Below are 14,205 nucleotides of genomic sequence, written 5' to 3' on the forward strand. Positions count from 1 at the left end.
ATAAAATGCAGAATATGGTGCCAACACTTGTAATCCCCGCAACATCCAAGTCAAGTTCTCAGATCATTTTGCAAGAACTAGCAAACAAGACAGAAACTGTTGTTGTAAAGGGCCACTTGTTAATTCGTTTGAGAATAAATTAAAGACACATTTGATGAACCACTAAAAATGCAGTTTGAATAAACAAATGTTCTTCATTGCAAACTGAAAATAGTCCACAATAAACTTGTAATCACCAACAGTTTTAAGTAAAATTTAAAACAGAATATATGTAGTGCATTCCTGAGCTTGAAAATTTTCAAATGTAAAAACTGCACATGCTAGTACAGAACTTGAAAAGAAATCTATCTGTGAGTTTTGTGGTTCAACGCAACCTCCAAAAGCATAATGATGTTATTTCCAACCATCAGACCATTCAGCTTCATCCATAATAGGGAACGAGGTGTAGTGCACTGAAGCTGGCTGAAAACTCTGTTTCTCTTCATTGCCGTCATCATTCCAATTCTTGGCTTGTCCCCATTCATCTTGATCCCAATTGTTAACTTGTTCCCAATTCTTGGTCCCAATTGTTAACATATCCTCCTTGTTCTTGGTCTTGATCCCAATTGTGTACTTGTCCCCCTTGGTCTTGATCTTGGTTCCAATCATTAGCTTGTGCTCCTTCACAGTCCCAACTTTTTGCTTGTTCCGAGTCGTCTTGAACAATCTCCAGTTTTTCAGGTAAGAAGCAGCCTTTGTAGGAGCCATTGTCTGCACAATACCACAAAAGTTTGTTCCAGTAGTGGTCCTGCGAATAAAAATAAAGATATTCAGAAAAAGGATAGACAGAAACTCCACCTTTACTATGGGAATACATAATAAGTAAATGGCTTACCTTGCAGATGATGTGTGGATTCCCGATAACTACAAGCAATGATCTAGCTCTTGTAACAGCAACATTGAACCTTCTCGGATTGTTCAAAAATCCTAAATAATGGATTCTATCAAAGTCATTATGCTGTATAGTTGATCGGACGGTGGATATGATAATAACTTGTCTCTCCTGACCTTGGAATTGCTCTACGCTGCCAACCTTTATATTAGCCCAATCAAAGCTCTGAATTAGGGCTCTTCTTATTTTGAGTACTTGCTGCCTGTAAGGTGTTATCACCCCAATATCTTCCTCTTTGAGACCTTTGTTCTGTATGAGATCTCTGATGATCTCTACTACCTTGCTTGCTTCGATCCTGTTGAACCATGATGGGTTGTTTCCTTCCCTTTCATCACAACCTTGTATACCAATGAAAAGCAAAGGAAATTCCTTGTTTGGTGGAAGCCAAGTTTTATCATCTTCTTTACATGGGATACTCATACACTCTCCTCCATAAAACATTTCTGAAGGAAGCTGCAAAATTGCCGGATGACACCGATAGTTCCTTACTAGTCTGGTAGCATTATTTTCGTTGAGAGAACTATATAACTCACATTCAAATAACCTTTCCATGTATGACCTCCCCAATCCATACCTTTCAGCATCTTTTGAGAAAACTACAGGACCAAGTTGCCGAGGGTCACCAGCTAGTACAACTACTGTCTCCTTCCTTAAAAGATGTGACAGAGGAATCATGGTATCAGGCTCCGATGCCTGTCCTGCCTCGTCCAAGAAAATATGAGACAAGTGTCCTCGTTTGATGCCTTGTGCATAAAGAAGAAATGCGCTAGCATATGTAGATATGATAACCCTATATCTTCTAAGCTCCCTCAGAAGAGGACACTTAAAAGCATTATCTTCAACATTGCAAAACCGAAGGCAACTAGGATTCACATCGTCTAAAGGACGTGTGAGTGCATTCAACCTAAATATCTCATGCTCCCGCACTTCAACATTCTGCTGACTCATAAGTTTCTCAAGTATATGGTCTGCAGCACTATTTGAAGGTGCACACACAAGAACTCGAGCATCTTTCCTCGTAATATGTAGCTGGATGATAGCTTCTATAAGAGTCCTTGTTTTTCCTGTACCAGGAGGCCCATGGATAACATATGGAGCCCCTCCTTCGCACCCGAGAATCTTTTCAACAGCACTTGTTTGCTCCTTGTTAAGCATACATGAATTACGAGGTGCCAGCACAGCAGCTTGTATGTTTCTTGTGCTGGATATGACTGATGGAAATATAATTTCTCCATCTAAGCTTTCTGTCGCTTCAATGGCTTGATGCAACCTCCGCACTCCCATACGGTTGAAGGCAAACTGCACGTTGTAAAGGTTTCTACCTACATGGTTGTCGTGAAATTCCTTATCAAACTTCAAAAATACCTCTTCTGCTTCAACTCGGTGAATATAACCCTGTGCAAGAACCACCAAGTTTATGTTAAAACATTTCATTCTTTTGATTGTAATGACATGCAGCTTAAAAACAAGCAGCTAGAAATAACAATAGTTCTAACCTTTCAAGTAAAGTAGATGAAAATGAAATCTAAAACAGAAACAATATTACAAAAAGACTTTAAATTAGGAAAAGAAGTGCAGAAGACTACTTATAAGGAATAGAAACTTTATTGAATTAAAATAACTACTTTCCTTATTTCTTCAATAATAAATGTGAATGCACCTGGTAAGGGGTAATGATCTCACTAGCACATGTGGTAGCTAGCTTTGCAAAGATATGATCACCATCAACAAGCGATGGCCTCCTCTCAGCCAGCCCTGGGACATGAAGGGACAAAAAGTGTGGTCCCCTGCGCTTCATGGTGACGGACTCCATATCATAGTCCCTCATGTCTTCCTGATGCAAGAAACTATAAGATATTAGTACTACCCAAAATCAAGTATTACTTAAATCAAAATCTGTACACAAACCTCCATCTTGATTTCTTCAATTGCTAGTAAAGTTCTAAAATAGGCAACGTAATTATCTCTTCTTAAACCTTCCCCAATAACATCAGGAAATCGTTTCTTCTCTATCATTTCCCTTACATCCCGTGGAATTGGATATGACAGAAGTTTGTGTCTGAATATACTATATGAATCCCTCATAGGACGAGAACCCCCAACGAATCCAACATCTATTGCTGGCGCTTTCTTCCTTCTGTTTCTGTGGAATGGCCTACTCGAATTCAGGGATTGGGAAACCTTGTCCTCAGATAAGACAAAAACTAGCCTTTCTATGTTGTCATCACCCACATTGAAATGCACAGCTGATGTGTGCAATCCAATTTCTTTGGGTTTACAAGTCAGCCATACAGTTAGTGGCCGACCTGGTTGTAACATTCTATCCTCTAAGCTAAAGGACTCCATGAATTCCTCAACATATTGCAAGTCAGAACAAGCAGTTGGAGGTTTCATCAGAGATAGCGTGAATGAATCCTCAGGTTTCGAGTCATAGATCTTAATTGACCACAGCTCCACGGTTTCATTGGTAGTATTCTCTATTGTGATTGAATCAACAACAGTTTCCCCAACAAAGCCTGATTTAGGTTTTCCCTCTATCAGCGGAAATGGAACAGATATAACAACTATATCACTCTCTTCATTTGGATTGTAGCTATAAGCTTATTTATATTTGTCAAAGTCTATGAATCCAATGTCTCCTTTATCAGTAATAGTTGAGTATTCATCATCTGACTTATAAGCAATTGTGGCCATGAGTAATTGAAAGGAATTTGAACAAGAACCTGAAAGTTATTGTACAACTGCCAAATTTTTAGATTCATGGAGAAAGTTAACATGAATGAATTAATTACCACAACACTTGACACTTAAGCTGAATCACTTTTACACAAACAATCTGATAGTAAAATGAAAATTATGAGAACAAGCAGCAAGTTTTCATTTAGACATAAGAAAATAAATAAGAAACACACTTATTTTCTACGGAAAACATCTTCCTTCACACTGAACGCACCTAAATGGTTTTTCAATGTAAGTTCTCCTTTTTGATACTTAAAGATGTTACTTAAATATACATCCACTTTTTCGGACACCCCGAAAGTATAGATTGATAAGCCTAATAATCAACTTTTCTGAACTATTGCAAGGTTCCAGGTCACAAAATCACAAATAATTTTAAATTTTTAACCCCTCCCCAGAGCTGCTCACACCCAACATTTTGCTCACTCAAAATTCAAAACTCAAAACCATACGATTGAAAGTGAGGAATGTTTGTCACAGGAGAAAGTCCCTCTTGTCCACAAATAAAAATATTGAAAATCAAGTCTACATCAAAATTATAAATGCATACCTGCACCGTGATTTCATTATAATAGAATTTTCTTTTTACAAAATTATATGACTATGGATATGGAATACACATGCGGAGCACGTGCCTAGAGACTAGTAAGAATATAAATAAGAAACGCACTTATTTTCAAAAAAAAAAAAACAGATTCCTTCACAATGAACACACCTAATGGTTTTTCAATATATGTAAGTTGTCTTTTTTGATACTTAACTGTTAACTTAAATATACATCCACTTTTTCGGACACCCCAAAAGTATAGATAAACAAGCCTAATAATCAACTTTTCTGAATTATTGCAAGGTTCCAAGTCAGAAAATCACAAATAATTTTAATTTTTTAACCCCTCCCCAGAACTCACACCCAACTTTTTGCTCACTCAAACTCAGAACCATAGAATTGAAAGTGAGGAATATTTGTCACACGCACAAGTCCCTCTTGTCCACAAATAAAAATATTGAAAATCAAAATTAGGCCAAATTCTACAAAATCTTAAAATCAAACCATACACATAAGAAAATTAAACACACAATCACAAATGAGTTGAGAAAACTAAAAACGCAGATCAAATAAAACAGATACGAAGGAAAACTCACCTTGATTTTGTTCTCTAGAAAGAGAGAACAGAGAAGAAGGGTTTAAACTTAATTAGAGATGAGTAATTGTGGAATGTCACTAAGAGACAACGGTACATAATTATAGTTAGCAATATTAGATTTACGTAATCTATACTCAGATTACAAATTTAATAAGTAGTTGACTGAACAGGAATATAGTCTCTTCTTATTTTAATGAATTTTCTTCAATTACTACTCAAATTATAAGCGAGCTGGAAAGATAATTAATGCTACAAACTCCGGTTTCATATAATCAAACATAGAAATAATAGTCACTTGACATATCTAATTCTACGATATGGAAGTCCGTCTTGATTATTCTTAAAAAGAGCTCTAACTTGATTACGGAAACAGCTAATTAGCTAACAGCTTGTCAGCCACCATATTGCCTTCCCTAAAGGCAAGGTTAGAACGTAAACAGAAAAAATGATAATAATTGTAAATCATTCAGTAGTGTCTTACAATCCTAAACAAGAGAATCAAAATAAGATTTATAATTTAGAAATGTTTTCTTCGAGAGGTTGATGAAGTAGTTGATTATCTGTCCGATGAATTATTAACAAAGTCCCTCTTCAAGTAACTGAGAGCTTCTCAAAGGCTCATAATCTCTAAGCAAATAACAGTACGTCTAGGTACTTTATTTGTGTCCCTGGCTGTTGTTGGATCATTTAATAGATGTTTCGTCATAGATTTCGATACTTTTTTACTTTACTTGATATTTAAGAAATTGAAGTTGAAGTTGCATTTGGTAATACTTTTCTTCAAAGGAGAGAAGAGATGTAGTATTTTATTTGGAATTTATGATGATGACCAAGGAAGAGCTTGAAGGCGTGCAATGGACGTTTTTTTGAACACATGTATATGCATTCAATCTCACTTAAGTAGTATGTAGTATACAATTGACTTGAAGTTCTTATAATGTTCGGCTTGAGAATATTTTTGCAGTTTGTAAAATAGTACTAGATGCTTTTAAATAGCTATATATTAATTTTAAAGAATTTGGTTGCACTGAAAATTTGCTACTTATTTTGGTTATTTGGTAGTTGAATAAATGTGTTTAATGGTGACAATTTTGCCAACTATAAAAAAGGATTTGTAAAGACTATTGTTGTTGCTAAAAGTTGTTCTTCAGTAACAAGGTGAAACTTGCACAAATGGGCATTTATTATGGCATCTCAAAGTTGTAGTCACAAATAACCTTTAGTTATGGGATAACTAGCTATGTGTCACGGACTTAGAGTCTTACTAAAGCTCCGTGCGGCACTTGACAACTTACTCACGAATCTTTCACGATCTTGTAAGCTCAAGTAAGCCCTTTACGACTAAGATCGCTAAGAGAATGAAAAGAAGACTTAGAGAATTTTGGAAGAAGGCTTTTTGTATTAGCTTTGGAAGATTGCTTACAAACTTGCTTGGTTTCTTGCTTGGATTCTTGGTTGGTGCCTTGCAAATGAGGGGCNTTGTTGCTAAAAGTTGTTCTTCAGTAACAAGGTGAAACTTGCACAAATGGGCATTAATTATGGCATCTCAAAGTTGTAGTCACAAATAACCTTTAGTCATGGGATAACTAGCTATGGCTCAATTGTTGCCAGTTGCCACTATAACTATGTGGTATTTCATCCTTAACCAGAGTTCTTGGGTTCGAGCCCTAGGTATGGAGAAAATCATGTTGGGAGCGCCACCCCCGAATGGGCTCTGCAGAGCGCTATTTGGATTTAGTCGGAGCTCCAATGTGAGCTTCCGAACACTGCGTGGAAAACCAAAAATAAATTATTATTTTTTAAAAAAAATAATAATAATAAATATATATATATATATATATATATACACACACACTTACGACTCTACCATAATGTGACTACAAGAAATATGTCCTATAGTCGTCTTGGGTACGAAGTCGCCTTTGTTAGGGAGTGTTTTACCTTGTGGGACTTTTCGGTGCGAATTCAGATTTAGTCGGGCTCCAATGTGGGTACCAAACACCGGGGTGGGAAATCAAAAAAAATCAAACTAGAAAAGAGACCGAATTTACTTAAAACCCGAAAAAGGACAATTTTTTGGAATTAAATTAAATTCAACTAAGAGTCAAATTTATTCTATTTCTTTTTATAGTTCAACTTCACAAGTGTATACAATGACACGTTATTACAAATCTTACCTAATCATGAACCCTTATTAGTTAACCTACATATTCCCTTTCTGTAATTTAAAAAGAAAAAAGTCATCCACAAGTAACCAAATCACCACAAAAGAATGTATATTTATATACATCTCCAGCCCCCCACATGACTTCACAAATTAAAATTAAAGCACGAAATTACATTATGTCAAAAATGGGATGGAACGTCAAAATTTGCATGACTTTAGTTGCAATATTAGTAATAGGGAATAACTACATGATTTCAAGAGGAGCAATGGCTCAATCTAACTGCATGAATGCATTTTTAAGCATGTATTCATGTCTTAGCTATGTCACTGGATCAACTCCAAAAACTCCACCGTCGAGCTCTTGCTGCTCCGCCCTCTCAGGGGTACTGCAATCGCAGCCAAGATGTCTTTGCACCATTGCTAATGGAGGTGGTTCGTCGTTAGGAGTTCAAATTAATCAAACTCTTGCACTTGCATTACCTGCTGCATGCAACCTTAAAACTCCTCCTGTTAGTAGATGTTACGGTAAGTACGTAGTAATAATTAATTAACAGGACATTATGGTGCATTCTAATACATATGTTTAGTTTGACAATAAATTAAATTCAAAAGTCTTATTTATTTTCTTAAATTTAGTTTCAAACTAAACTCAGACAAACAAATTAAAAAAGAGGGAGAGTACTCATTTTCATATACTGATTAGTTATTAGTAGCATTAATTTATCAGATTTTCGTTTATACACTTTTCTGTGATACTAATTTCATATTTGTGCTAATAATACTTGATAGCTGGTAATGGACCGGCAATGTCTCCAATCTCAAGGGGCTCTCCAGTGGGCTCGCCAGAGGGTTCATCTTCCGACGAGACTGCGGATCCTCCAATGCCAGGTAAGTCATGAACAAACACACCACATTCCGTGCCTAGTCAGACTAACAACACTTAAATTGAACTGAAGGCATGGTTTTGTGTCGATTATCAATTATTTATGACATGTTATATGTTTATGGATGGATTGTGCAGGGTTCGAAGAGAACTGGGAGTAGCAGTACGTAGCTGAGTTTTCATGTGGGAGACTGGGAGTTCTAAAGAAGTTTGTTACATAAATTAGCAAATACATTTTAATGTAATGTCATGTTATGATATTATATATTGTGGGGTGATTTATATTAGTAATTACTTGTGTACTGTTTTCCTTCATTTCTGTAATGTCCTAGCAATGAACTCCAAAGTTTGAATTTATTTGGCACTATTACATGTGAAAATTAATTTTGTCCATGTGGTTGGAGTTGTCTCACCATAACGTTCTCTTGAATTCTAATTTTTTTAAATATTTTTTTATTTGATATGTTATATATTCAGTCGGGAAAAACAATTATTAGGTACATAAAAATTATACTAAAAGAACAATTAACGAAATCAAAACTTAGTAAGGAGTGAACATATTGATTATGATTCACTTTTTAGCTCATTTTAGGCTTTAGCCCGAGTAATTTTTGAATAGTCATTAACACATCTATTTATTAACTCAATTCATTTCGAACCGTACTAATTCTTGAAGGTCTTCGTCTTGAACAGAATCCTCTGTTACGACATACGACTTACCACCAAACAAATCACATCAACTGGTGCCACTGTACCAATTCTTACCTAATTCCTATATATGTAAAATATGCCAAATCCTTATCAATGTTAATCTGTCATATAATTTGTTTTCTGGTCTTCCACATCCTTTTTCCAAATATAAACCAGCAGTCATCCAACAAGATTATTAGTATGTGATCAAACTTTTACAATCAGAATCTCTTTTTCTTTCTCCTCATTTCACTGGGATTGATTTTTACAAAAAGATGGCTGATCAAAGGTACGAAATGAGTCTTGCCTTGATTGTGTTCACGGTGATCTGGGCTGGAGTAATTGCTCAAGAAAGCAATGACTGCACAAACGTGTTGGTCAGCATGTCACCTTGCCTGAACTACTATGCGGACAGCTCCTCGCCACAACTCTTAGGTTGCTGCATGCAGCTTAGCACGGTGGTTGATAAAAAGCCAGAGTGCTTGTGCCAGGTTCTCAATGGGAGTGACTCCGGCCTGGGACTCAACATTAACAAGACTCAGTTATCGGCCCTCACTACCGCTTGCAAAGTTCAGACTCCACCTGCTAGCCGCTGCAACGGTAAGAGAAGAATATTCACTCTAAAATCTCCACAAAAAGCTTGTTAACAGAAAGTGATTTAGTATTTAATGTCTTCAACTGTGACAGGACGTGGATCTGCATCACAAGGAGGTTCCAATGATGCAACTTCAACCAATATGGCTGCTCCCTTTTCCTTATTCTTTTTCTTTATTGTTTCTTATGCTTCAATAATCTACATCACCTAACTTTGTCTACCTACCGTAGACTTTTCAGTGCATTGTATCGACTGTATTTTGATTAGCTAATTTGCTCTGTCATGAAAGTGGACAATTACTTTTCAAACATTTGCTCATTTCAGCAGTCAGTTTTCCACCAGGGCTGATTGGCCATTGTATTGTATTTCGTCAATCACTATTGGTAATACATAGTCTTCCGTCCCAATTTATGTAATGTTCATTCCTTCCGGGAGGGGGCAAGTGGGGCAGTAATTGGCAGCATTGACATTCATGTTGTAAATTAGAATTATAACAGAAAGTGTAGCTATAAGCTGTTTGAGCCCTGCTTTCAAGAAAACGATTTGCAAACACACAAAAATTAAAATAAAATAAAAATGAGCTACGTCCAAAGAAGATACGTAATAAATTAAATTAGTTGGCCTACAAGAAAGGATGTACATAGAATTCACAAGCTCTAACCAAGAGGTATGCCACAACAGAAAACCTTGTAGAACTCATAAAAGGACGATATTCATCTAAGGGGACTGTATTTCTATCTATTGATGACACTGACAAGTTTATCAAGGTACTTTGGGATTTTGTCGAGTCTCTTGGCTGTCCAGTTTTGTAAGATATTGTAGAACCTGGTGCAACACAGAGCAACATATCACGTTACTTGAAACATGCAAGTGTTACAAAATATACTTGACTTGACTTGACTATGAAATTGTTGTACAAAGAAATAACTATCATTCTTGAATATAGGAAAAAGTCACAAAAATTCATGTACCAATCTCAAACAACAAGATACCCAGAGTAATCTAACAAGTGGGGTCAAGAGTGGGTACAATGTACACATACCTTACCACAAAGATCATTGTGGGGGAGAGAGGTTATTTATGGTAGACCCTCGACTCAAAAGAAGTGTAACCAAAGCAAGATTGAAAAGAAAATCAACAACAACAAAATAGCAAGATGAACAAAGCAAAGATGCAACCAGCAAAAGCAAATATTCAAGAATAAGATAGAATACTACTAAAAAAGGTGAAGAATAAGACTAACCCTACCTCTCCCACATAAAAGTACTACAACACTCAGTTGCCTACTACCCTTCTACCCTAATATTCGACCTCTCTACCTTCCTATGTAAGGCAGTGTACCACACTCCTACTACAGAATAAACTATGCCATTTTAACACTACCCACACTCCTTGACACTGGAACTAGCACCAACATGACACGATGGAAGCATTTTTGTTAGGCTTGAGCTTGACTAACAAAGGTAAAAGCAGCACTTTCTAAAGTAAAAAGCACAAAATAGTGCCAACACGTACGAGGCTTGAACAAGTGCAACCCACAATTCACAACATTAAAAAATACTTTAACATATTCTTAAAAAAAAGAAAAAAAAAACATATATGAATTTAGCACTATAATGACCAAACTGCAACTAAAGTAACGAATTTGAGTATCTTATACACAAACGACATTAATCCAACTCCTCAAAGTTGAGATTGAAAGAACTGACCGCTTTGTATCGGGATCACTTTGCGCATCGTCAGGGTTAAGCTGACGGTTCCTTTTGCAGGTTCAACAAACCCGATAGGTTTGGCTTAGACCAATGTATTTGTGTTGGAAAATTCATGTAATATTTATAGAAAATTTATCAAGAACCCAATAATCTTTTTCAAAACCCAAAAACTCAAAATCCACACTCCTCTGTGCATCATAGAGTGAAGCACACACTTCTATGAAGCACAGGACTTCAACTCTAGGTAAAAGGGTGAACAAAGGTGAAAAGATGTCCCAAATACATTATCAATCTCTTTCGGAAATGGACGGAGAAATGAAAAGGGAAAATCAAATTTCATGCTTCCTTTATCCCTTGTAACCATGGCTCTGACCCATTCTCTATGTAAGGGACTCTCTAATCCTTCGTTGTGCATTTACTAAATATTTAACCAACAACAGGGATTACATTCCGGTTTACAAACGTGTCTATGTTTCCTGCCCAAAAACTTTTAAAATAAAAAAAGAAGATGAAAAGCAAGTTTCTTCTTGCCCTGCAAATGACATATTTAACAGATGTTAGAGAATTGTGGGCCCAATTCTCAAATCCTACTTTGCCAAATCATTCAATTTGAATAGTCTGGCAAATCATTACCTCTCAGCTTAAAAGAAGAAGCAATTCACAAGATAACAAACATAATATTGAAGAGATTCTGTCAACTTGCAGCAGTTTGCAGCAGAACCTCCAATTTATGGATGAGAGGTGATATAATTAAAGAAGAGAATAACACCGCCATCACATTTTACCCTCAGAACAACAACAGCACTACTCATACCAACAACGGGTGGAACCTACTTGAACCTAGTCAAATTCAAGCGATAGAAAGTCAACATCCAGTTGCAAAAAAAAGAAAAAAAAAGTATATATAAACACACACACACACGTATTTCTACAAATTTGAACATAAAATGTGTTATTCTCATTACTTTAACAAAAAAACCTAGGCTAAGGCCTCATTGGCAGCACACTCCCTGTCAGTGGTGTCCAAGATAAATAAATCTTTAAACAAACTCTAATTCATTAAAGATGTTGGACGTGTTGTACCAATAAATCAAAAAGACGTTCCCATGACACAACTCTTATACATGCCGAAAACTACTACAACTTCTAAGTCTCCAAACTAGTAAGGGTGAATTATCTATATCCACACTACTCCATTTAAAAAAGTAACTCCTGTATCTATCTCCGTTAACAAGGAGATGAGAAAACTGTTACTTTTATCAAAAAAAAACAAGGAGATGAGAATCAGTCCAGGTGACAAGGCCGAAGGTATCTTTGGATCTGACTGGGTTCAGCACGGGGCACAAGGTTAAGTTGGATCACCAAAAATCAGAAAGTTATTCCTACTATATGGAAATGATTGCGAGACCAACTACCAAGTACCAAGTTTCAGGCAACTTTAAATTACTAATAGAACACGATCAGCTATCCAAAAATCAGCATAACTACAAAAGAGTTTCATCACATTCTACAGCCAAACACCTCCTCAATGACACCATCAACCAGCCGAATAAACAGCAAAATTTAGGAGGAAAAATGCTAAGCACGTAGCTAATCAAGTTTGAAAATTGCTGCATCCTTTAGATGCTATTTAGAGAAGATATTTACTTGATTAAGAAAAAAGAGTTTCTCAAGTATGAGAAATTAGGTTAATCATTGTTACAACCGAAAAGACGGTCACAAAGGGAAATATAACTTATAGCAAGTTGTCTACCTAGAGACTCAGCATGCATCAATGAGACCGAGACCGCATAAATTCTTCAAGTTTCTCCCACACCTCAAGTGCTGCAGCTCTGTCCTGGTGTCGTTTGTTCTTACTTATCTGCAGATCCCATTTGCAAAATAGAATTGATAAGACATAATAATCATACAGAATTAAAAGCAAATTGTCGTCATCTGCACAAAAATTGTCAGTTTTACAGATTTTAAAGATGAGAGCTAAATCCACAATCGTTATTGTGCTAACCGAGATAATCTTGACGTTCCATTGCTTCACGGTCTTCGCTGACTCCACACTATCATCCTCAAAACGCAAGAAAAATCCTACAACTGCAGCAAAAGTGAGCAAATCTAATTTCAGATTCCAAGTGAAAATTGAACCAAAAGATAACTACTTTTTCTAGTGAAGAACAAACAAGATTACTCCAATCCTTTTAGGAACTAGTATTACAAGAGGCTATCATCATTTGACAAACAATATGACAAAATCCAGCTGCACATAATCATTCAGAACTTACCCCTGTTAAAGGTCTCAACATGATCCTTAAAAGGCCAATCTTTGAACTGCCAGTCTTTCCCCAACACAAAAACTGCCACCACACGGTCCCAATCTTCCGGCTTCAAGGCAGAAGGCTTATCTCTAACCTCATATGCTGTAACTACCCTATCCCTACTAAACTTCTTTTGTACTGTTATACAATCCGGTTTTGACCCCTTCATCTGCTTCAGTTTCACATCAGTAGGTATAAACACCCCATCCTCCAAAAAGTCCTTCACATTATAGATGGTGATCAAAGTTGAAAACGCACTGGGAACCAAAATAATGGGAACCCCCTCCCCTATCTTACTCCCCTTCAAATGCATTTTCGCCTTGGGCCCTCCATCATATCCTATTTCATCACCACCTCCATACCCCCTATCTATCCGATTCTTTGCAACCAACCCATCTTTTCTCTGCAACGATTCCGCCCGGTGCCGCTCCTCATCTCTACGCAACGCAGCCGTAAAAACACTATAGAAATCCCGGTTCTTACAGAACAAAATCGCTTCTCTATCCTTCAAAGGCTTCTCAGCAGCTTTTATCAACTCAATAGGGTTTTGATTTTCCAAAGCCCTAACATCACCCAAGACATTCTCCTCATTGCCAGTAACACCAGCTGAAACAGAAACAGTTACTGTAGTATCATTTGACTGAGGGAATTTGAGGAATTCGATAGAATCTGAAGATGCAGTCTTTCCGGTGAGATAATCGAGAAGGGGTTTACGGTCAGGTAGGGTAACCGCCGGAATACGAAGAGAACGAGATTGCTGAATGTATTCAGTGTGTTTGAGGTGGTGATTGGTGATGAAGTTGATTAGGGTTTCGAGAGTGTAGCGATTAGCTTGAACATGTTTGGAGCGATAAGCGGTTTCGATTGTGCAAGGGAAAGTATAGTCATTGCCGAAACGGTAGTCGTCGCCGATGCGGACAATCTTGTGGAGCTCGTTGCGGATGGTGTACTCGCGGAGGAGTGTGAGGGGATCCATGGAAGATCGATTAGGGATTGAAAATTGTCACTGAAATTATGGCCTAGTTCATAGGGTG

General features: G+C 36.9%; 4 protein-coding genes across 5 annotated transcripts; 2 read left to right on the forward strand and 2 right to left on the reverse strand.

The window, feature by feature from the left end:
* Positions 1-538: 538 nt before the first annotated feature.
* On the reverse strand, positions 539-3,625 carry LOC125873555 (probable RNA helicase SDE3). Its single transcript, XM_049554463.1, is given in 4 exon segments — positions 539-787; positions 875-2,326; positions 2,592-2,765; positions 2,840-3,625. Coding segments are annotated over 4 exon segments (2,661 nt in total).
* Positions 3,626-7,135: 3,510 nt separating this feature from the next.
* LOC125874462 (non-specific lipid transfer protein GPI-anchored 5-like) lies at positions 7,136-8,232 on the forward strand. The gene is made up of 3 exons (XM_049555356.1): positions 7,136-7,507; positions 7,772-7,870; positions 8,004-8,232. Exons 1-3 carry the CDS (start codon positions 7,159-7,161, stop codon positions 8,024-8,026), a joined length of 471 nt encoding a protein of 156 aa, XP_049411313.1. The 5' UTR covers positions 7,136-7,158; the 3' UTR covers positions 8,027-8,232.
* A 251-nt stretch (positions 8,233-8,483) lies between these two features.
* On the forward strand, positions 8,484-9,607 carry LOC125874464 (non-specific lipid transfer protein GPI-anchored 5-like). Its single transcript, XM_049555358.1, has 2 exons — positions 8,484-9,155; positions 9,243-9,607. The coding sequence occupies exons 1-2, from the start codon at positions 8,831-8,833 to the stop codon at positions 9,359-9,361; spliced, it is 444 nt and encodes a 147-aa protein (XP_049411315.1). The 5' UTR covers positions 8,484-8,830; the 3' UTR covers positions 9,362-9,607.
* Positions 9,608-9,838: 231 nt separating this feature from the next.
* LOC125874420 (protein CDC73 homolog) lies at positions 9,839-14,205 on the reverse strand. 2 transcript variants are annotated; one of them, XM_049555306.1, is made up of 4 exons: positions 13,139-14,184; positions 12,868-12,950; positions 12,616-12,723; positions 9,839-9,975 (listed from the first exon to the last, which is right to left on the reverse strand). In XM_049555306.1, exons 1-3 carry the CDS (start codon positions 14,145-14,147, stop codon positions 12,634-12,636), a joined length of 1,182 nt encoding a protein of 393 aa, XP_049411263.1. In that variant the 5' UTR covers positions 14,148-14,184; the 3' UTR covers positions 9,839-9,975; positions 12,616-12,633. The 2 variants fall into 2 exon arrangements, with proteins under 2 accessions (XP_049411263.1, XP_049411262.1); XM_049555305.1 differs by lacking the exon at positions 9,839-9,975 and having other exon boundaries at positions 12,437-12,723; positions 13,139-14,205.

This window comes from Solanum stenotomum, chromosome 8 (assembly GCF_019186545.1).
Source record: "Solanum stenotomum isolate F172 chromosome 8, ASM1918654v1, whole genome shotgun sequence".
NCBI classification, from domain to species: Eukaryota; Viridiplantae; Streptophyta; class Magnoliopsida; order Solanales; family Solanaceae; genus Solanum; species Solanum stenotomum.

Coding starts and splice junctions, on each gene's coding strand:
- LOC125874462 (XM_049555356.1), top strand. CDS start 7,159: ATGTCAAAAATGGGATGGAACGTCAAAATTTGCATGACTTTAGTTGCA. Junction 7,508..7,771: donor TCCTGTTAGTAGATGTTACG/GTAAGTACGTAG, acceptor AATACTTGATAG/CTGGTAATGGACCGGCAATG. Junction 7,871..8,003: donor TGCGGATCCTCCAATGCCAG/GTAAGTCATGAA, acceptor TGGATTGTGCAG/GGTTCGAAGAGAACTGGGAG.
- LOC125874464 (XM_049555358.1), top strand. CDS start 8,831: ATGGCTGATCAAAGGTACGAAATGAGTCTTGCCTTGATTGTGTTCACG. Junction 9,156..9,242: donor ACCTGCTAGCCGCTGCAACG/GTAAGAGAAGAA, acceptor CAACTGTGACAG/GACGTGGATCTGCATCACAA.
- LOC125874420 (XM_049555306.1), bottom strand. CDS start 14,147: ATGGATCCCCTCACACTCCTCCGCGAGTACACCATCCGCAACGAGCTC. Junction 12,951..13,138: donor TGTTGAGACCTTTAACAGGG/GTAAGTTCTGAA, acceptor CTTTTGCTGCAG/TTGTAGGATTTTTCTTGCGT. Junction 12,724..12,867: donor GGAACGTCAAGATTATCTCG/GTTAGCACAATA, acceptor TGGGATCTGCAG/ATAAGTAAGAACAAACGACA.